The sequence below is a fragment of the Sinohyriopsis cumingii genome, chromosome 1 (assembly GCF_028554795.1).
Source record: "Sinohyriopsis cumingii isolate HCF-2022 chromosome 1, ASM2855479v2, whole genome shotgun sequence".
Lineage (NCBI taxonomy): Eukaryota > Metazoa > Mollusca > Bivalvia > Unionida > Unionidae > Sinohyriopsis > Sinohyriopsis cumingii.
The window spans coordinates 112,864,759-112,887,180 of NC_142961.1; the positions used below are offsets into that span (position 1 = coordinate 112,864,759).

The 22,422-nt window shown below is 35.5% G+C and overlaps 1 protein-coding gene across 1 annotated transcript in view; it reads left to right on the forward strand.

Annotated features, from left to right (window-relative positions):
- Positions 1-22,422, forward strand: part of LOC149807634 (rho GTPase-activating protein 100F-like) — an 86,517-nt gene that overhangs the window by 50,962 nt on the left and 13,133 nt on the right. Inside the window, exon 2 of the mRNA XM_089969013.1 lies at positions 20,374-21,504. Within this exon, the coding sequence (XP_089825139.1) occupies positions 20,374-21,504 (1,131 nt within the window). The remainder of the gene's footprint in view (positions 1-20,373; positions 21,505-22,422) is intronic.

Genomic DNA, 22,422 nt, shown 5'->3' on the forward strand with positions numbered 1-22,422 from the left:
AATGCACAGTCAAACCCAGAGGTTTCTGTAAGAGAACTAATAGAAAATAACAAATGCTTATATGGACTGATAATAAGAGTCAAGTCTGCACAAACGTAATACTAATAGGCAGTGGAATCAAAAGAAACATGTAAAACCATTTGATGATGACTCATCAGGTTGAATTCTACTTCGAAGTGCTGAATTCCGTCAAAGTATATACTTATAAAAGTGGTAATCTAACCAAACAAGAGGATTTTTCGTTTTTTAAAAGAAGAATAAGTGTCTAAGTGTATGACAAGGTTTCAAAATGTATACTCAGAGTAGATTGACTTCTTAAAAAAGCAGTAATTTAAAAACTAAAGAGAAAGCAGGCTATTTTCAAAATAAAAGAACTTAAAAACTCGTGCATCCACCTACATCTTGAAATGAAATAAGTTACACAAGTGTACGCCCATATTGCTAATTCTCGTTAACTTGGTGTTTAGACCTTTTTCAGGAAGTCGAATCTGGGTTTTTCCACTCCAATATTTAACACATGCGCATTCAACGTAGGGAATCTTTTAACCGATTGTCATGAACATATTGTATGTTCGTGAGGAAAGTTTCAAATAATTCTTTTTAAAGATTTGACATCTGTACACCCTTCACAGAAATAGTGTGTTTCAAAATCATGAGTAAATAGTTAAGTAACCTACCTAAAATAGAAAAGTAGATATGAGCACTAAAAGCATCAGGGAAGACCAGGACAGCGGAAAGGATTTGTGGGCCCTAGGAAAAAGTATCCAATAGGCCCCATTGAATCACAAATTGAAGCAGAGGTGGACTCCCTGACCGTCGTGGTCCCAAGGAATTTGTCCTACTCTGTCCGCGGTCTTGGATAGGACTTACAAAGTTGTATGATCCATTTCTGAAAGGAAATGGGTGGGTTGACGATTTTCGCATGTGATCAGAATTACAATTTGTACAAATCGACGTGTACTTAGATGACTCTTCAAGACTATATATACTCGCGAAAACATGAGGACTTACAAATTGTTGCATATACTTAATTTCATAGTGGACGGATGCATACATGTGAACACAGCATCATCAATGCCAACGTAATCAGATCCCAAGCTCAATCTGAGAAGCCACAAGAGTTATACACACAGCCGATAGTACTATAGCAACTGGCCATTGCAAAGGTATCGCAGGATGAGTTAACTCATCATTATTATCCATATTGTTTCATGGAGTTAGAAAACTAAGGAGAGAGAGAGAGAGAGAGAGAGAGAATAAATTTCTTAGCCAATCGAATAAGTAGTTTTGGAATTCAAAATTCATTCCCATTTAATTTATTAAATAAATGACAAATCTTTGAAGAATCTACCTAATATGTGATGTGCCGCCTTTGGTGTTCATTGTTTGCTGCTAACTAGATAAGTTAACTTGTTTATTTTCGGATTATTCATTACCATGCAGCCATAAGGGGTGGGGGGCGGAGTTTAGATGAGAATCACGATGCAGTAACATAACGGAATATATATTCATTTATTGTTAAAAATACTTAATGAAAACGTGCAGTTCAACTCTTTTATACTTGTGTACTGGCACATTGTTTACTACATTCTGCGGCGATCTATAATGACAAATATTCTATTCATGTAAGAAGTGTAGGTCACTCGAGTTGCCCTACGTCAAATGCGCATGACTGTACCTGATGTGGCTATGGGACAGGTTTGGCCAGCTAAAAATAGTCTCTGAAAATGACCTGTACGATTGCTTACCAAAGCTAACTGATTTCTGTATAATAAAAAAGCAATACAAGTTTGGGAGAGATGAAAAAGAAGAAGAAAAAACCCAAGAATTTTCGTCAAACAAGTTATATAACATTGCATTACACATCTTTGAAGTGAATTTTTTTTAAAAATAACTTTGATTTAGTAATGAGTTCCGGAAGATGATTGAATTAAGACACTGCGTGGACTAGTTTGAGGTCAAAGCCGATTCTTCTAATGGAGAAATAGATGCACTGTCTGCAATTTACCGATCAATGGGAATGACTCACATCCAATCATAAACACTAGTTGAGAATCTGCGAAGAATGGGATTGTTTAATTTATATTGTGCAGGAACTGTGTCATTTATTTGCAACCCATTTCCCCCCGGGAATGCCATTTACTGATGGAATCCAGATATAGTAAAACATCTCTAAACAAATCATGTAACTGTGCAAGAATTTGATTGAGCTATTTGTGTCAAGTACTATTTTCAGAATATCGGAGACATAATCAACATTGATAAGTTTGTACTGTGAAAATAACATATTCGACGTCTTCCTGGCAGTATTGGTAAGAAAAATCGCGATACTTTGATATAAAATCAGTGATATACAGAGACTGTTGTAAGTGTGTTCAACTTCGCAATATCACATGACGAAACAGTGTTGTAAATGGAATTATAATATGCTCATTTTTTTCTCCGTTAGATCGTCCGCCTTTGATGCGAGAGATCGCTCGTACGAACCCTGGCGAGCCGTACCAAAGAGCTATAACAATGGTACTAACAGCTGCCTCGCTAAGCGCTGAGGATTCAGAGGTTAGTGTTAGGACTGGTCGGCCTGGTGTCATGATAACGTGACTGGGTAGGATATCACGCTATATGTCTGCGGCATGATGTCCATGTGTACAATAAACAGCCACACTGCAGACATTGTAGCGATATGACTGATTTTTTTTTAAAACTACGTTGAAAATCCAAATCAAACGCACACTTTTCTCCGTTAACATTACATTGTCAGAATTGTGCAGTATTTTTCCATACTACACGGCTTCAGAGTGCACGACACCTGTGTCTAAAAATAGCATAGTGTATTAGGAACTACTTTGTAAACACACATTTGCTTTTTGTTTATCAAATTTGTTAGTGATAAATTAAACAAGATGGTTCGTCCATTTGAAAGCAGAGGTGATAAAAGTAATGATGTGGAAGAGTTCACTGCGTAACAAGTGAAACGTTCAAACAAGCAAAACAAAAACGTGATATTCGCAATGTCAACAACAACCGTGAGAGACGCAGTAATTGAAAATATCATTCCGATCATTTAAAGAGCTATTTAGAAGAAATATTTGTAACTTATCGCAAATAGAATGGTTCAGACTATGACCAGTGCTCTTTAAGATCTGTAAAAATAGCACAGAAAAGCATATTGAGGCCAAGGGCTATCACATATCTATCAGAGACGTTAAATTTGAGAAAAAATGCAACAGAAGGTTCTAACAGGAATCCAATAGCCTTAGAGTCAATAAGCCAAGATGATGAAAAAGTTATATTTGCGCTGGCTTAATGGACTGTCACACAACAGCTGCTTTTCAATTTTCCCCGTTTAACTATTTTGATACAGTGTTAGGCCTACGATAAAAGACATACACTGTATGCTACAGGTCATAGCTGGGGTCCCTCTAACAGCAAACATATACGTGACAGGACATAAACATAACTTCTTCAGCTGGTAATAAGAATGGTAATTGATATGTTTACATTTATGCATCTTAAATTTCCTCCAAATGTAATTTCTTAATTAGTTCGGCAAGTCCGAATAGCATGACCCATATCATGGGAACCCTAATACACAGCGAAATTGTACTGTAATATCGACTACATTTCCAACTGATATTACATTCTCCTTGCTGCACTGAAATGACCCAATAAATCCTGTCCTTCGTAAGCAGAAAAGCAGAATTGATTTGGGTCAGCAGAAAAAACAAAATCTTTCCATTCCAGACCAGCTGGAAAGGTTTCTTCAATGCGCGTTCAATCAAAATATGGCTACATTTCAGTTTTAAGCAAGCCGAAAGAAGAATTGTTTAAACTAATGTCGACAGCGCGACGAAGTTCAAACGTCGCTGGACGGTGCTATGTGCGCATTAATATTCTTACTGTGTATTGATGAAACTAAGGTTGTGTATTTATTTTGAAATACAGCGTTAAGTGCAAGTGATTTGTTTCTTATAGTGTATTCCTTTATAATTAAGCATTATGTAGGAAAACCAAATGAGTAAATAACAAAAGAGTTGATGTATTTGTGTTGGAAATTAACCTATAACTACATTATAATATTGTTGAAAGCCAGGGGTCTTTACTTAACCCAGCGGTGTCACACCCTGGCGCGATTTCCGCTAGAAGTCATACGTTTATCAAAAAATTCTAAAGACTTCCATACAACTTCAGTTGTAAATTAGAAAGTGCGACGTGTCCGTTCTGTACGTAAATTTTGCTCTAATCAATGCAAAACCACAGATCGCACATCCTGCCAAATAGCTATCAACTACACATCTGCATGGTTTTTCGCCGTTAGGTTTCCGTACCGCCAGCAGTTCACGTAGTAGAAACTATACAACTATCCCCTAACACAGGGAATTATTTTAACTACGCCACCTTAGGCCAGTCAATCCATGGCTGCCAGACACATTTCGTAAGTACAACTGCATAACATTTGCCACCATTGCTACATAAATGGTATCTGCCGAGTGCCTTCATATTGATTCCTTTGTGTAATTTACCAGTTTCCTACCGTAAATACTGCCACTGCAGTCACACCACTAATGTACACCACAGGATTTTAATAGGGATTATGATATTCCCGGTACACTCTCATGCGGTTTTGACATGAATTCACTACTAGTAAACCATGTCATCATTGAAACGCCTAACACACTGAGGTTTGCTCCTAGCAATAGGCTAATTATTTCGGGCTAAGGAATACTTCCATGGCACCGAATTTGAATAAGCAGACAAGAAATCACAAAAATCTAAACTCCTTAAAACGGGGCGCTATAACCAAATGCACATACTCCACATTTATTACAATATATTTAAAAACATTTACATACCCTTCTTCTATGCCATATGTGGTACGAAATTTGCGATTCAGTGCTTTGAATGCATGTTCTTTTTACAGGAATATCGGGTTCCAGTATCCTTTCTGCTTTGTGTGCAAATATCGCTTTGGTAAGACCTTCATTTGAAAGTACATTTCATGAAAGATTTGAGGGGGAAATGAAATTTCACCTAATAATAACTATGTATGTTAAAAACAGTGCTTTTGTTTCTTGTCTCTTGTGCTGAGTTTTTTTCTTCCGTTCCTCTATCTTGGAAAAAGCTTATATTATCTGGACATTACACTCATTTCACCGATAAAAACCGCTCCGGTGGCCTAGTGGTTAGAGCGTCCGCCTCGGATACAGAAGGTCGTGGGTTCGATCCCCGGCCGAGTCATACCAAAGACTTACAAAAATGGTACTAACAGCTACCTCGCTTGGCGCTCAGCATTAAGAGGTTAGCGTTAGGACTGGTCGGCCTGGTGTCAGGATAATGTGACTGGGTGGGACATCATGCTACATGTCTGAGGCTTGATGACCCAGTGCTAGACATCACTATAAACTGCCACATCGCAGACATCGTAGCGATATGACTGATTTTTGTTTAAATCTCAGTAAAAAGTCCGAATCACACACACTCATTGATAAAAGGTGATGGACATCATGCATGGAAAAGTATTGTAGAAGCCAACTTTTAATGACAGTTATTTTAAGCTTTACCTATCATTTGCGAAACCTTCTATTACTCACGAAGTTATCCTGAACATACATCCTTACTTTCCGACACCCATTGTTTTGATCTACCACGAATATTTCTAAAAAATTGCCGGTTTTACTCATCTTTACATCTCTAATTGTACATTTTGTACTAATACTAATAATAATGGTTGTTTTCGTCCGATCTCACGTCATGAATTGGATCCACCTGGAACACCTTCGTCTTCTTTCAATTAATAAAATCGTAGCGATACTTTCAGAATGGTTACGTTTTCGGCGGAGGTACGTGAGGCTAAATGTGAGTACAATAGATTCAGAATGATCGATGTTGAAAAAAATTCTTGAAGACCCTGCAATGAAAAACTCGCACTTAATATTTTATTTGTTTTTTCCTGAAGCTTTAAGTAATACCGAATTAAGAAATTGTTAGGTTTCAAAAGTTTGAAACTATTGCTTACGTTGCTATTTGTGATGATACATTATCTATAGTACAAGTCACACGGGTCATATTGGCATTCAACACAAACTATTTCAGAACTGGGTGCCATTTTATAGAATTTGATTCTACGTACCTATAAGTGGCACGTATTCACTTCATTTGAATTCGTATACATCCATATTCCTTTGGACGGTAATTATTTAGACGCCCCAAGAAGTGCATACAGCAAAATCATTGTTGAAGTACGTAGACATTTTTGAACGAAATTAACCGAAATATTGATCCAGTACAATCCGGATTGAATGTCGCTGTGATGTCACAATGAAAGCTACACATATTGATAAACCGATTCGTACTGCCCTCGATTGTGACGATTCCACTCGACGCACTCTTAATTTGACCGAGTATATTATGGCCACCTCTTAAAAAGTCCATAGCGTTAGATTCTTTTCGTCTGGAAGTTTCTTGGTAACATTTAAGGTACAGGTCATTCCACAATCAGGACTGAATAGACAATTTGATTAAAGATAATTAGCTTTAAATTTTAAAAGAATAATTTATATTTAAGTTAAAATGAATAAATGCACATATATGATCCATGTGACTTGCACTACAGTTATTGCGATGTCAACGAACTATTATAATGCAATAACAACGGCAGGTTTGAGGGCAGTTCAAAATAGCAGTGTTATTTTTATACATCTGAGGTTTTTTTATAGCATACGATAGAGAAGCAGAGGACGTTCTGGTTGGACTTGGATCATTTAAAAATCTCTGCAGATGGTGCTCTCGCTTTTATCGAAACACCACTGCCACCACAAGTTGAAATAAGCCCATTTCTTCCCTATAAGTCAGCCATTCATTTTACTTCATTTTGCAAGGGATTCCAAACAATAGGGGGAAATACAGAAATTGTAAGACTTTAGCTGTCAATAGTAGCACTGATATTGTTAACGCAAAATTGATTGATATGGCAACTCAGAACTAAGCTGACCCCGGGGTCAAACTGTCTGTACATGGAGTGGCATTGTTTACTTGCGTCACGGGGATTATCACCGTATAATATTCCAATCGGAATACTCTAGGGCCTTTCCGCCAATGATTGGGAAAATACATAGAAAATGCAACAACAGCCGCTAATGCATATACATGTTACTTGTTTATCAAATGACGTCATCTGAGTATTCCATGTTATCATTGCTTTCCCTACGGTCGAATCAACAGAAAATGCTTATTTTTGGCCAAACAATCCGAATTTATTTTTCTTCATATATGCATTCCCTCAGCAACTTTCTCATACTAAACTCTTTCAAATAATTTCATGAAGGTATTACAATGCTTTTGATATGGTTTTACTTTGCCAAGCATACTTAAGTGAGTGCCTGAGCTATCCGCAGTTTTCGGCGATTTTCACCCATGTTACACTGTATCACTCAATCAGAATTGCTATGATATGTAGTTTTTGTAGAAAAGCCAAGAGGCGTTCTGGTTGCAGAATATTGAGAGCTGAAAATCCGACAAATGATTCATGTTCTAGTGTCAAGTCCAGGATAAAACTCTGAATAAAGATTTTCCTTTCTTAACTGAACGCGTGAATTGAGACCGTACAGAGCTTAGGTTTTTCCATACACAAACACAGAAGTGATATTAGGTAATATTTGAAACTCGAAATTATTGACGAAAAATATAAAATTAAAAAAGATAAATTCAAAGCACTGAAAAATATCAAAGTGGTGCAGAAACGAATGTCATCACGCGTCACAGCTCATACAGGCCAGTGCATTCCAAAAAAATCTTTATTAGTAAATTTAAATAACAACCTCATAAAAAGAATCAACAGCAGCATTGTAATGCAAGATGTGCATACATTTATACAACTCTACCGCAAATATCAAAATACATGCCGAAAAAGCAATTACAATACTCGCCATGTCAGCGTGTCCAGGCTGGTTTTTGATGTTGAACATTTAAGAACTGTAGAAACAACAGTATATATTGTATTATTCCGATAGCGTATCGAGACATTTCTGTCAAAGGAACAGTAATCTGTAAGTCACATTAATTGACTGATTGATTGGTTACTTGGATTTACGTCGCGTGCACCCAGAAGGGCACGTGCGACGGGTTTATTCCCTCACAGAGGGATGCTAAATGTTCCTGGGGGAAGGAATTAGTGCCACATCCCCCAAGCGTTTATGTGCTTAAGGAGCACTGCTAATTTAGCCGTCAGGTCGTATGACTATATGTCTCTAACGACCTGAATGAAGGGCTTTCATGAGTGGGACTGGGCCCAATACACACTCATGTTAACAAAGAGTTGATTTCAGGCCGTTATTGAGTCACATTAACTATATACCATTTTTCGCTAAGTTGTAAACTGACTTTCTTAAGTTACAAACTTATCTAATAATGAAAATTATTCGGTTTTATTTTCTTGATATAATTATTCTTGTCTACATCTTTAACATAAAAAAGCATTTTCCTTCAGTGTTACTGATGTCGTAAAACCTGCCTTAAACTGGCTTTATGAGTGCGTTTCTACACGTTTTAATAGATATACCCTTTCATTTGTTTTCAAAGAAATATTAATATTCTCCACCAAAATTGAAATCATAAATTTGAACATTGGCAGCGAGGAAGCCAATTTGTTTTGAGACGGTGAATTAATATAAATTTTAAAAAAGTATAATTCATAGCAGACGATGGTAGACGAATTCCCCTACAAACGGCCAATGTAACTAAAGTGGGATGACTAAGCATACGTTATGGCTTACACAGTGTGAAGGCAGTTCAAAATAAAGAGCTTGTTAATAAAACCAGAAAGTGTTGACACTGAAGTCTACAATTTGCCAGTCACGATATTAACGTAATTGGCAGGAAAACAAACAAGAAAATAGCTAGTGGACACGACAAACTCAAAACAGAAAACAACTGCTCACCTGAAAATCTTTGGATGATTCCCAGTCTTACAGAAGAATACATTAACATAAGCTAGTAAATAACAAAACAATTACGTGATTTTGTTTTGTTTTGTTTGTTTTAATATGAAATCTTTCCAAAAGATGGATTGGACGGCATATCTTTCACAACATACGATTTTGCTACGACGTTTTGCATAAGTGACACGTATCAAATATATGAATAAAGGAGCAAAAATATAATTATATATGTAATATTAAAACTTAACTTGCGACAAATATAATTGTTTGTAAAAATGTTTTTGAGATTATTTTTTTCTCCTAGTAAATATGAAAACTTGCTGATAATATTATTAAATTCGAAACAAGAATGCTCTGAAATTTTCATATATTCTTTACCGATGGAAATTACAGTGAAAAAGTAGCGTGGTACATACCACTGAAACAAATATACCACCTCAAATCGCTTCACCAGTAATACCAAGCACCTCTAATATTCACAGTCTTCTGCAGCAAATTACCCACAATGAATCCTGAAAAGATGGTCGATTTGTACTGTAATTTCATCCTTTACAGTCATTTGCTATAAATTACACATCTATTGGCCTACAAAAAAAGAAAACTAAAAAAAACCAAAACAAACGAGGTCTTGCGTTGTGAAAGTCTGTCGTAGTTTTAAAGGTACATCAGTTGTCGCCTTCAATAAGTGATTTTAAAAGCCTTTCTATGTCAGTTTGGTGAAGTACAACAATGAAACACAAGACCTTTTTGCAATACTTTTAAAGCAATGTCAACATTAATATAATCGTTTGGAAATTTAATTATTTGGTTTTGACAAGTAAAAGGCAGTCAAATAATCAAGTTACTTGCTGAACGTTTTATTGCATACAACCGTGTTTTATCTCTCTGGAAAGTATTAAATGATCATAATTTTTCATTAGGAAATGCTATTTGTTAACATCGGTCTCTTGTTTCAGAATAATACATATATCAATTAGAAAAGTCATATTGCTAAAAAAAAACAACATTTTTTTTAGTCTGAGGATGGTAATATTTTCCCCATCGTAATGTTTCGGATTTAATTAACATCAGAGCTTCAGGCATAAATTGGAAAAAGAAAAAAAAAATTCTTGAATCAGAGTTTATCCCCGACATTACATATTTACCGGTCTAGACCAGAAATCACTTGTCGGATTTTTAGCTCGCAATATTCTCGCTGTGATGATCCAAGCCTATTTATTTTCAATTGATTGAATTTTCTTTATTCCCCTCTTAATAGAGGTTGACGTAATTCAATTTCCTCGTCATTACGGGGTTGGAATGTTTCATTCCGCTTCATGTCATCGTGTCAAGCCTTCATTATCTCAGCAATGTGCATGGGAGAGAGGAATTGATCTTTCTGTAACCCTTGCGCAGTGGTGTCGATGAAATGATGGAATGCTGGCACGAAAAATATTGAAGCTTTCACCCAATATATGCAATTTCCTAATCATTAATTACGGTGTTTAGATGTGCTGCGCGTTTTGTTTTTCATTTTCCTTATAAATCAATCTCAATGTTTGCTGTTCAAGAATGGCATGATCTTAAAGAAACGGAGGCGTAGAATTGAACTCTTTCTTGAGAAAACTGTGTATCATGTCTTTTATAATTTTATGCCTGAGAGATGGACATTGCGGTCTGATGCTTATGAAACAAGACAGGAACAGAAAGAGTTTTTTCGAAGGAGTTAGTGTCAGTAACTATTTTCAATGCATAATGGCGTTTGAAATTGAAGAGAAAATAGTACAATGGCCGAACATTCAAAATCTTATAATCCTCAAATTTAAGCAGTTCGCTCATGTGTGAAACTAATGTCCTTTTTCAGTTATAAAACAGTGTGTACAGCCATATACTGCTCGTGTGGTTAGTGACGTTATCTTAATGACATATTGATTGTGCACTACTGCAGTATAATTGCGGCTTTTTTGTGTCAGGTTTTGTTCCAGGCTGATTCCTCTTTTTGAATAGTCTGTATTGTGTTTTCCTTGTCATACCACCTTCACCGTGATTTGTTTTCTTTGTTATTATCAACTGATGTCTTAACCTGATTTAGTCTTCGTTAGTATTAACCAATGACTTGGTCTGATTTAGTCTTTGTTGTTATTAACTGATGACTTGGTCTGATTTAATATTTGTTATTATTAACTGATGACTTGGCATGATTTAGTCTTTGTTATTATTAACTGATGACTTTGCATGATTTAGTCTTTGTTATTATTAACTAATGAATTGGCATGGTTTAGTGTTTGTTATTATTAACTAATGAATTGGCATGATTTAGTGTTTGTTATTATTAACTAATGAATTGGCCTGATTTAGTCTTTGTTATTATTAACTGATGACTTGGCCTGATTCATTCTTATACTTTGCATATTCTCTTTGATCCTTTCATTTCCATCTCTCATTGTTTTGTTTTTTTCTTCTCAATATCTAACGCTTTTTTGCAAATTGAGTGTGATGATGCATACACTATATTCATGATCTTAGCGTCTAATTCTTTTATCACTTGCTATATATTTTACATACACGATCTTCTTGACCTTACAGTCTAGTTCTTTTATCACATGATATTATATACATTACATTCCTGATCTTACAGTCTAGTTCTTTTATCACATGATATTACATACAGTACATTTCTGATCATACAGTTTAGTTCTTTTATCACATGATATTACATACAGTACATTCCTGATCTTACAGTCTAGTTCTTTTATCACATGATATTACAAACAGTACATTCCTGATCTTACAGTCTATTTCTTTTATCACATGATATTACAAGCAGTACATTCCTGATCTTACGGTCTAATTCTTTTATCACATAATATTATATAAACTATATTATATAAACTACATTCCTGATCTTACAGTCTAAGTATTTTATCATATAATTTTGCATTCTAATTTATTCATCACATGATTTTGCTGTCTAGTTCATTTATCACATGGTATTACATAAATTACATTCATTATCTAACATTATACTTCTTTTAGCATTTGATATTACAGCTTTAGTCATTCATATCTTGATACTGCATTCTCGTTATTTTAACAAATGATATTGGAGTTTATTTCTTTCGTCACATGATATTATACACACTATATTTCAGATCTGAGTCTAATTCTTTATCACATGATATGGCAATCTAATTCATTCTTGACATGTTATTACAGTCTAATTGTGTTATCACATGATATTGCATTCTAATGCATTCATCAAATGATTCTGCAGTCTCATTCTTGTAACAAATGATATTGCAGTTTAAGTATTTCATCACATGAAATTGCACTCTAATTATTTGTCACATGATATTGCATTCTATGACATGATATTGCAGTCTTATTCTTTTATCACGTTATGTTTCAGTCTACTGTTGTTACCACATGATATTGCAGCCTAATTCATTTATCACATGATATTGCATACAACTGCATTCCTGGTTTTACAGACTAAATCTGTTGTCACATTATAAAAGATTATATCTCAACTTCCGCATGATAAATATCAGAAGGTGGAGCAATTGAACACGCCATGCTGTCTCCCAAGCCTGGCGTAGGTTTCTGTAATTCATCCATAGTCGCATGTGCTAATGTATCCATAAAAATTTGATTTCTTCTGCATGCTACATTTCTAGGCTCCTTAATAATTTTTTCCTGAATTAAATTTAAAATCTCGGATATTAACAGACATGCTGCAAATCTATTATAAAATCGAAAACAAATCTTCTGATGCAAGTTGGTATTCGTGGAAGCCATATTGCTATACGGTGCATGGAAGTATTGATGATATAATCATCACCTAAATGTCAGTTCCATGGACGATATATGATGTAGCATTCTAGCACACAAAACGCATAAGTTGAGGTAAAATTACTTTTAAAGTTACCCTGACAGAAGCGCGTTGCAAAGTCGTGCAATATGACGTCATATATATTAAATTTCTTGCCAATACCATTTTGACATCAAAACATGAACGTCACGTGAATGATGACGTCTTCCCCGCAATGGAAGGTTATGCAGCCATCATTGTATTTTGTCATGAGCTAATGTCATGTCCGAATGAATATCATTCCATATGTTTCTCTCACTGTATTTTGTTATGAGCTAATGTCTTGTCCGAATGAATAGAGATGCATATGTTAAAATAAAGAATATCATGTAACAAAAATACTTTATCTACGGAAAGCACGGACACTATTTTCGTGGGATATATGCTTTCGTGTATTAATGTTCTATAAGAGTGGAAAACAAGCGTTGTAACGAGTTTGTGCAAAGTAACAGCACGTATTCTATTTCAAATATTATTATTTGTACTTTAGAAATGTTTATCGTACACTCTCACACTTCTTCTTCTTCTTCTTATTATTATTATTATTATTTATACATTCTAGTTGACTATTACAATGTTAATCGCTACAATGCAGAGCAACACACACACACACACGCATATGTATATATATATATATATATATATATATATATATATATATATATATATATATATATATGTATAATCAGTGTCAACTTCCTTTATCACCGTATATTATGGTAGTAAGATAGTTGTTATTTCATTACAGTATACAAGCTTTGCAATTTTGTATTATGTATGACCGGTGATATCTCGAGTTCAAGAAAACAAACAATGCGTTACTTTGTTTGCATGTTGACAAAGTTTCAATTTTTGAATTACCCTTAATCACTGCTCCTGACATTTATATTTCGAAACTGTAAAACTGATCTATATTTGGACATGAAAATGAAAGATGTCTAGAGATAATTTGGGTAAGATGACAATAGATAATTAATCCGTGTCGGTCTGTATTTGATAAAACTTGGTTAGTAGTTGTATAGTAAATACTGTTTCAAGCTATGAATGAATCGTAATATGAATGACCTTGCTTGGAGAAACTCCAGACCTTTACCTGGTCTTCACTTGAGCTGAAGCCATATATCTTTTGAACCGAAGAAAGCTATAAAAGAGATAAAATGCAATTCAACGTAGGAAATAAATAAAAGCAATATTAGGTTTAATATCACTTTCCTAGGCCTCTTTTCAGTTCTAAAGACATGAGGTGCGCTTTGATAAACATGGTATGATAGTGTTTAGACAGCCAAACACATCCTGAATAATTGGATGTCCACCTTGCTAATTCGCCATTTATTTATATTGACGTTTTCTTCTTTCCAATTTACCCTATTTGTAGCTCTTTAATACCACTACGCCAAGCGTTTGAACATACCTATCAGGAAAACTGAGAAAGCAATGAAAAATTATATACCATGAACTAACTTTAAGGTTAGACACTTTGGAACACTCGTGCACGATAACTCCCACCGCGACTGGTCTCTGAAGTCATTACAGTGCTCGCAAAAGAAGAAACAAACATGTACTTAGCATTAAGGAAACCATCCAGCATTCCATTTCTATCTGACTTTGAGCAATATTTTTTGCTTTTTAAACATGCCACTAGATGGCACCCTAAATTTGTACCATAATTAGGGGAATACTTAACAACATAATGTTTATCGATAGTCATGTTCCTGACGGCACTCTAATGCGCTAGACTTCTATTATTCATACTAGTATCAAAGTGTTAAACTATTCGAGTATACACCATACCATGCATTGGCGGCTAGATCGAAGCAAATGTTTTACATAACAGCGGTGACTCATTAATATAAGCCTTGCCTGCAGATGGTACTGTATTCCATGCCATGCCTCTATGGTACTATACTCTTTGCCTTCCTGTAGGTGCAAGACGGGCATTGTCATTCTCTGTCCTCATTGATTAACAAGACTTCTTTTCTATCAGCATATACCGACTACAACATCGAACTAACACTGGCGTGCTAACAGAGGCTGCCGGAGCAGCATGCTTGACGCGATGAGTGAGTCATCCTACAAATCCATACGTTTTACCTGCCTCCAATAACAGATCTATATATTGGGCCGAAAGATGTATTATTGATTACCATTACAAGTATCATTCACTTTCCTACTATTGGGACCCAAGTTTATTTTTGTTTTCATGTTCATGATGATTGATTTAAAGTGGGGTTTTGTTTTATATTGCTGAAGGTATGTTAAGAGGTTTTGAGCGATTACTGACTTTAGAATTTCCTCAAGAAGGCAATATTACGGATCCGTTTCATAAAGCTTAAATAGCCATGCATACGTAAAATACCAGATTGAAACATTAGTTATTAAACGTCAAAATATCTCAGTAACGAAATAAAAAAGTTACCTAAATTGGAGCATTTTATTAATCCTCAGGATCTGTATTCGTCATTTTCATGAAAGGTATCACCATATGTTTAAGAAGGATATCTATAATCGTCCTGTGAATAACAGATGTACCGTGTATTGACCTTATGTCCTCCTAGGCTATTAACCTGGCATTATATTCATGTGAACAACAGCTGCCAAATGTATTGATCCTGCTTCCTCCTAAGATATTAACCAACCATTGACTCATTTATGGGCTCAGTTATGTCACATCATAGTGGTTATATAATTTTAGAGCCTGAGCCTTAAGGCGAAATTTCAGATGTATATTTGTTCTTCGTTAACACTATTGGATTTGTCCAAGCCTGGTCCAATTTTAGGGTTGAACTTCAATTCTCAATACGTTAAAGCCTAGTTTTGAGTAAAACATGTTACAACAGCCTTTTAAAATGTCATCGTTGAACAACTTGAATATATTATTTTAGGTGGTGATAAAAAGGTCACTAAGACCAGACTACTTTTGCTTTTAACATTGACTTTCCACAGACCAACGCTTCAAAGACCGAAACAGTATTACCGGACATTTGGGTGCGCCTTTCTTTATCTAAAATTGTTCCAAGGAAGAAACATGCATCAAATTTTCTGTGGTCTGAGTGAAACGTATGTACCTCTTCCGCCTAGCCCGAGACTAATAGAATCTGTGTTTGGGCTTGCGTCGAGACAGGGAAATCCCAATCAAGGGGTTACATTATTTGTCTCACACGAGGTCCTGCTGAGTCCAGCGATACATGATGTCACCCCACGACTGGGATTTCATTGTCTTGGTACAAAAACCTACATAGATTATTTTTCTCATCGAGTTTTTGGCAATTAAAATAATCCTGAAGTTTTGCAATATAGTTAGCAGATTAAGTGCATACATAATTAATTACCTATTATTATTGATTCTCACTTGATCATTAGGTCCAGTACTCTTTTTCGAAAATGTGAATAATTATCTATTAAGAATCTAGCTATAATTGCCGCTCTTAGAAAACGAAAAATCACGAAAAAAAATTATAATTGTTACGTTTTGGAAGTATTGCACAATGGGATACTCGAGTCACATGCTATTGTTTTGTAAAGACCGGGCATTAATACGAATAATGTGAATGAAGACAATGGAGTGAACTGTCGACCCTAAGTACACATGTTTTACTCATGAGAAAACGGAAACATAAAAACATTTGATATTATTACTATATTATCTAATTAATGGCTGTCACATATAAATAACAATAAGTAATTAATATCTTTTATACGGGTAACGTTTAACTTTCATCATTTCCAATTCGGAAAAAAAAAACTTTATGGTAGGCAATGGTACGATACAGTACACTACTGATTTCACTGGTCAAAGGAAGTGTGTAGCGACTAAGGAGATTTCGAATTCATTATTGTCTTGGAAAATATATTTTCAGTCCTGGAAATTTGGCACGTGTTTCTATTATTAGTGGAATGATACGCTACATTAAAATTTACAGCGTACATACTGAATAATGAAACACTCTGATTGATAAGTTCAGAAGTTTTCGTTTTGCAATTACATTACAATCTTTGATTCATCTGGGGCTGGTTGGAATGTTTGACAAAGTTTGAAGAACGCAGGTTTAACATAAAACAATTCTGGTTATTGCTGCCTTTGCGGTGGCACTTGAGAGAGTTTGGAATTTTGTACCCAGTGATTAATATAGCCTGCATGTCTGGAACTGTGATTTCTGTTACACTTCGTTCCACAGGACATTGTAAATTTTATCCTATCTGTAGCTGAGTAAATGTTCAGGTCCGCGTCATTTCATGTAGCTAAAAGTACCTAATTCGTTTCACACAAAGCATTTTAAACGGTTTTGGCTACTGTTCGCTACATTTAATGATGTTGACCTGAAATGTACTGAGTTACAGATGGGATTTTTAAAAATGCAGTGCTTTGTGGAACGAACTGTAGTTTCTAGCATAATAAATAGCTCGACTTAGTGTGTATGCGTGTCTCCTGTTTTGTATGGTGTGTTATCAAAGTTGGACAGACCTAAACTTACTTTATGGATGAATTTTGTTTTGTTATATGTCTGTTGTTGTTGTTTGGTTTTATTACAACTCTGTTAGTTACAACAGAAGACGACAACGGTTTTTTTTTCTTTTTAAAAGTAGTTTCACGCGAGGACATGGTGTCCTGGTCCTGAGACGACCAGACAGAGACAATCAGAATGAGATAAGAAAAGGTTAGCACAACAGCTAGATTTCTCTATCGAATAGGTAAGAAAAAGTACTTCCATGTGAGTACTGCGCTATAAACGAAAACTGAACGCTACAAAATGCAAACATTAAATTGATGCATGATACTTTATCGTGCAATATGATACAATACTGTTGTTGTGCATGATTTGAAAAATATGCTTACATTGTATTAGTGCCGAGAAAAGTCTAAAATAAATGAAGTAGGATTGTTTCGTTTCTTCTTCTAAAGGCTTGAAACACAATCATTATTATCGATACGTAGGTGTTTTCCTATTGTATTTTGTAGTCTAGAGAGTTATTTTCAAAACATGTTAATCTTGAATTTAAAATCTTTACAAAACTGTTCACTTGGATTGATTATGATACTGCATATACTGATCATTATGGTTACGTGGTAAGTATACTAGTAACACAAACATCATTTAGGCGTAGAAATTCAGTTCTCTAAATTTATGCTCAGATTTTGCTTGGTTTTATCAAACGCTAAAATGTTTAAATCGAGATTAAAATGTCGGTAAAGGTCCGAATGTGTTCTGCTTTGAGTGTCAGTCAAGAAGCGTCTCTTGTCAAAAAAAAAAAACATCTGCTTGTCGTTGCATATTACTGTAATGTATGGTTAACATTACACGTTTGCTGGTCGTTTTGTTTTCATTGTTTTGCCGATATACCAATTCAAAAGTAAGAAAGTAGTGCGATCAGAAAGACACACAAAACAACATCTGGCTTTATCTTTAACAGTGTTAGAATTCGTTTCTTGGCTCCAAATGAAGATTACTATCTGTGTCAATTACATGTAATTATATTCAAATGTGGCTTACGATGTGGCTTTGCAATCAATATAATCACTTCAGACACATCGCTTAGGGCTCTTGGGATTTTCATCCAAGCTGAAAACCTGAAATTGAAAATCAAGGAAATCTGAATGGTTCTAAAAATACCATTTTGTCTGCAGTTTATTGATAAGACTCGAAAAGGAAAAAATACATTAGTTATATGTAATACCCTTCCATATATCAAAATAATCCTTATTCTAAAATATTTGCCTCAAATGTTGACACAGAGTACACATCGTATAATTGACCATGCAAGGGCTTCAACGATAACACAGGCACGGTGGGAAATTGTACTGTCTGGCCTATTCGTAAACGGCTTAGCAATTTTAGAGTTGATTGATATGATAAATGAACAATAGTATGGTTCTTTCATATTAATTACAAGATCAGACATCGAACATGTAGCTGTTTATGTTATGCCTTACACAGTAGCCCATAATGATCACTTTTTCTACATTGAATACATGGCAAGTTTTACTGGCTATGTTGTCATTATCTTTCTTGCTTGTTGCCTCTTGTCTCAGTGTACATATCTCAAGTATTGGTGTCGGGATTTTAAGAACAGTAGTAATCCCAGGAACAATAAAACAGCAAAGACGAAACGGAACGAATGGACAATATAATATTCAGCGTAGAATGTACTGAGGATGCCAAACAGGCACCTTTATGCAGTCTTTCTTTACAATAAGCACACATATTTGCCGAGGCACAAGAATGTCGTTTTGGTATCGCATTTCAATTCCATCTAGAGCTGGATGTTTCCCGATCCCTCCAACCCATGCATAACTGCGTTTGTTGTGAGTATTATTTGCTGCAAGAATCTTCTAATTTCCCATAAGACAGAGGCTTAAAACCTTAGAATATGATTCAGAGGATGAAAGTTGGTTTATTTAAAGCGCTTGAGGGCAGTGCTGATTTGCAACAGGTTTCTGTTTTATTTGCTACTCATGGGTGTGATTATTGAAAACAATGTATGTATGTATGTATGTACGTACGTACGCACGCACGCATGTATGTATGTACGCACACACCAACGTACGCACGCACACATGCATGTATGAATAATTGTATGTATTTATGGATGCTTAACGGCATCCCATCACAACGATGACCATATAGTACCGACAAAAGTAATGTTCCAAAATGTAAAAATGAATCATTGCAACTATAACAACGCTTGAAAAGAAAACAACTAAAATGTCTGATTTTGCTTTGGTGTTTTACAGTACAGAAACACAAGAAAAGTATCTAGTTCCAAGGCAGCGGAAGTAAAGTGTACTGCCCAAGGGCACATCACGCTAACTATGAATATGAAGTACTCCAGGATAATGCATCGAAAATATATAACATTCTTAGAAATATGCGGTAAAAAATATTATAACCGCATTACCTCTGGAGGTCGACCATTACATCGAGTGGTATATCTGTCTAAATTTTTAACTGAACTCACATAAAAAATCAACTTCTGTCTCACAGGGTGGAATTCGATACATTCAGCGAGAATGCGCTTAACTGTCAGTGGACCCTGGCATGGTATGCATTTTGGTTGACTATCGCCCTTTAGGAGGCAGGCAGGAGTAAGTAAGAAAAAATGTTACGTGTGTGGATGCGTTGGAGGAGATACTACTGTGTTGTGCTCCTTGCTAGCGCTTGGGATATCTAGCTTCTTCTCTATACCATGCTTGAAATGAATTGGGACAGGAGAATAGTTGCTTTATAGTTTATCAAATATCACTCTAATGTATATCATGCATTCTGAACATGTAAATATTAATCGCAGCTTAATGAGTTACTAGCATAGTGTATCGAAACATTTGTTCTAAACATTATGAATAATCTGTGAGGAATCCAAATTTATCAAAATATACTGGATTATATAAGTACACAACTTAAATTTCACGCGTCTCATGGCATTCGCAATTGTCACATTTTTTTAATCATTTGAACCCGACGTCTTTTTTAATTGTATTTTGAAAATTAAGAATGTGTACACATGATTACTGGTAAGATATTGAATGTTAGATATTTTGGTATTGTTTCATTATTCTTATCAGATTACGTTTTGTTTTGTTTTCAGGAGCAGGAGCTTCAAAGGTAGTACCTATTCCGAGAACTGCTGAGGGTTATTATTCAGATGACTACTCGCACTATTACTCCTATTCTGCAGGAGGGGTCAGTGGAAAGTCCCTGTCCCCTTTACCAACGCGAAAGGCAGCATCCACCCAAACTCCACCCCATCAGTCAAAACTGATGCGCAAACACAGTGCAGACTGTCTTTTAGCGTACAAAACATATCAAATGGATGAGACGGGGGACCAGAATATTTCTCAGGAACAAACACGGTACACAACACAGCCTCATTTGCAGTCAGCATCGAAAGGGCCAAAGGCCACGGTAACCACATCTACCTCAACTCAGTCAGAAAAGTCCATAGACACTAATGGAAAAACTATTACAAGAACATCTGCATCAAGATTTAGGGATTTACAATTAGCAAAACACCCTTTGCAGATTGCGTACGGGGATTTTGAATTCTATAAAGCAGACTTGCGAAAGCGTGCAGAAATTTCAAAAATAAGTGGACTAGATGGTATGCTGAGTGCACACATTCTCTGTGGGCAAGGATTAAAATCGACAAAAATGACCCTAAGGGATCTATATTGCGTAGTATCAGTAGATTCGCTAAATAAGGCAAGGACTATGATTAGAACAGGGGCTGTTAATTTTGATTGGGATGAAACATTTGATATAGAACTGGAAGATGCGAAAGAAGTTTCTTTCCTCGTTTATAACTGGGATCCTAACTTCAAACATAGGTTGTGCTTTCATGGTTCTATTATAATTCCTGGATATTTACAGTGTGGCAAAAAGCAGTGCGTGGCACTTAAAATGGAACCTAAAGGGCTTCTCTACGTAACTTTATTATACAAAGAACCTAAAGTTTCTCTACAACGACTTACCTCCGTGAAGAAAAACGGACTGTTCGGTGTAGACCTGGAAACGGTTATCAGACGAGAGGCCAGTGGAACGAACGTTCCTGTATTGGTTGTGAAATGCGTGGCAGAAGTGGAACGCAGGGGTCTAGATGTAGTCGGAATCTACAGGCTGTGTGGATCGGCGAGAAGGAAAGCTCAACTCCGAGAGATATTTGAGAGGAATGCATTGGCGGTTGATCTTTCCCCGGAGAACGTGTCAGACATCCATGTTATTACAGGTTAGGATACTGCAAATATTAGTACTTTAGTTATTTGCTATGTAATATTTGTATCAATCAAACGTAACATAAATCATCATAGATGCCCCCATAAGGTTTGTTGGACATAGGTGCGAATACTATTTCTTAAACATATTGATTACTTTGTTGACGATTTTAAGGTTTATGTTACGTATGTAGGCTCGAATAAACAGTAACACAAAAAGAGTGAAAACAACAAGCTTTTAACAATATAATAATTTATTTCCGTGGACAAATTTTATAAAAATGAATAGAAATGAACTTACGGTTTTAAGAATCAAATCCAAAAATTATCCAAGAATAATCCACGAATAAATTTTAGGAGTCTTATAATAAAATGTTCTACTGATTTCAAGTCCCGATGAAGAATTCCAGATGGAAGTGATGACATATGCTGTATCCTGTTCAATGCTGTTGTCTGCATTTCCTTGTAGAAACACAATAAATAATCGGTTTTGGAAATCCAAATAAATTTTCATGTGAGCTGACTTTGATCATGAATTCTATATGAGTACACGTGTATTTCAGGAGAAAAGGATTAATCCTTTTGAATCGAAATAATCTAGAGAAAAATTAAGATATAATTCGAAAACTCGAAAACTGGTCGCAGACACTTTCCAGTGTAAAGAAAAAACCCAAAACTGAGAATATCTCTCCAAAACAAAGGTTATATCGTATTCTAAAGCGCAAAAGGGGTCACGTGATCATGTTCCAGAACCTCGTCGAAAGTATTAATTGTTAAAAGGCAAATACACCCAGTGTGACCCTAACGAAAACCATTTATTTTAAAATAAAAATAGAACTTAATTACGTGGTTGCTACTAATTTCAAATCAAGGTCAGGATCTAGGTCAACACGTGGTGTTTACTAAAACGAATAGTCACGGTCAAACTATTT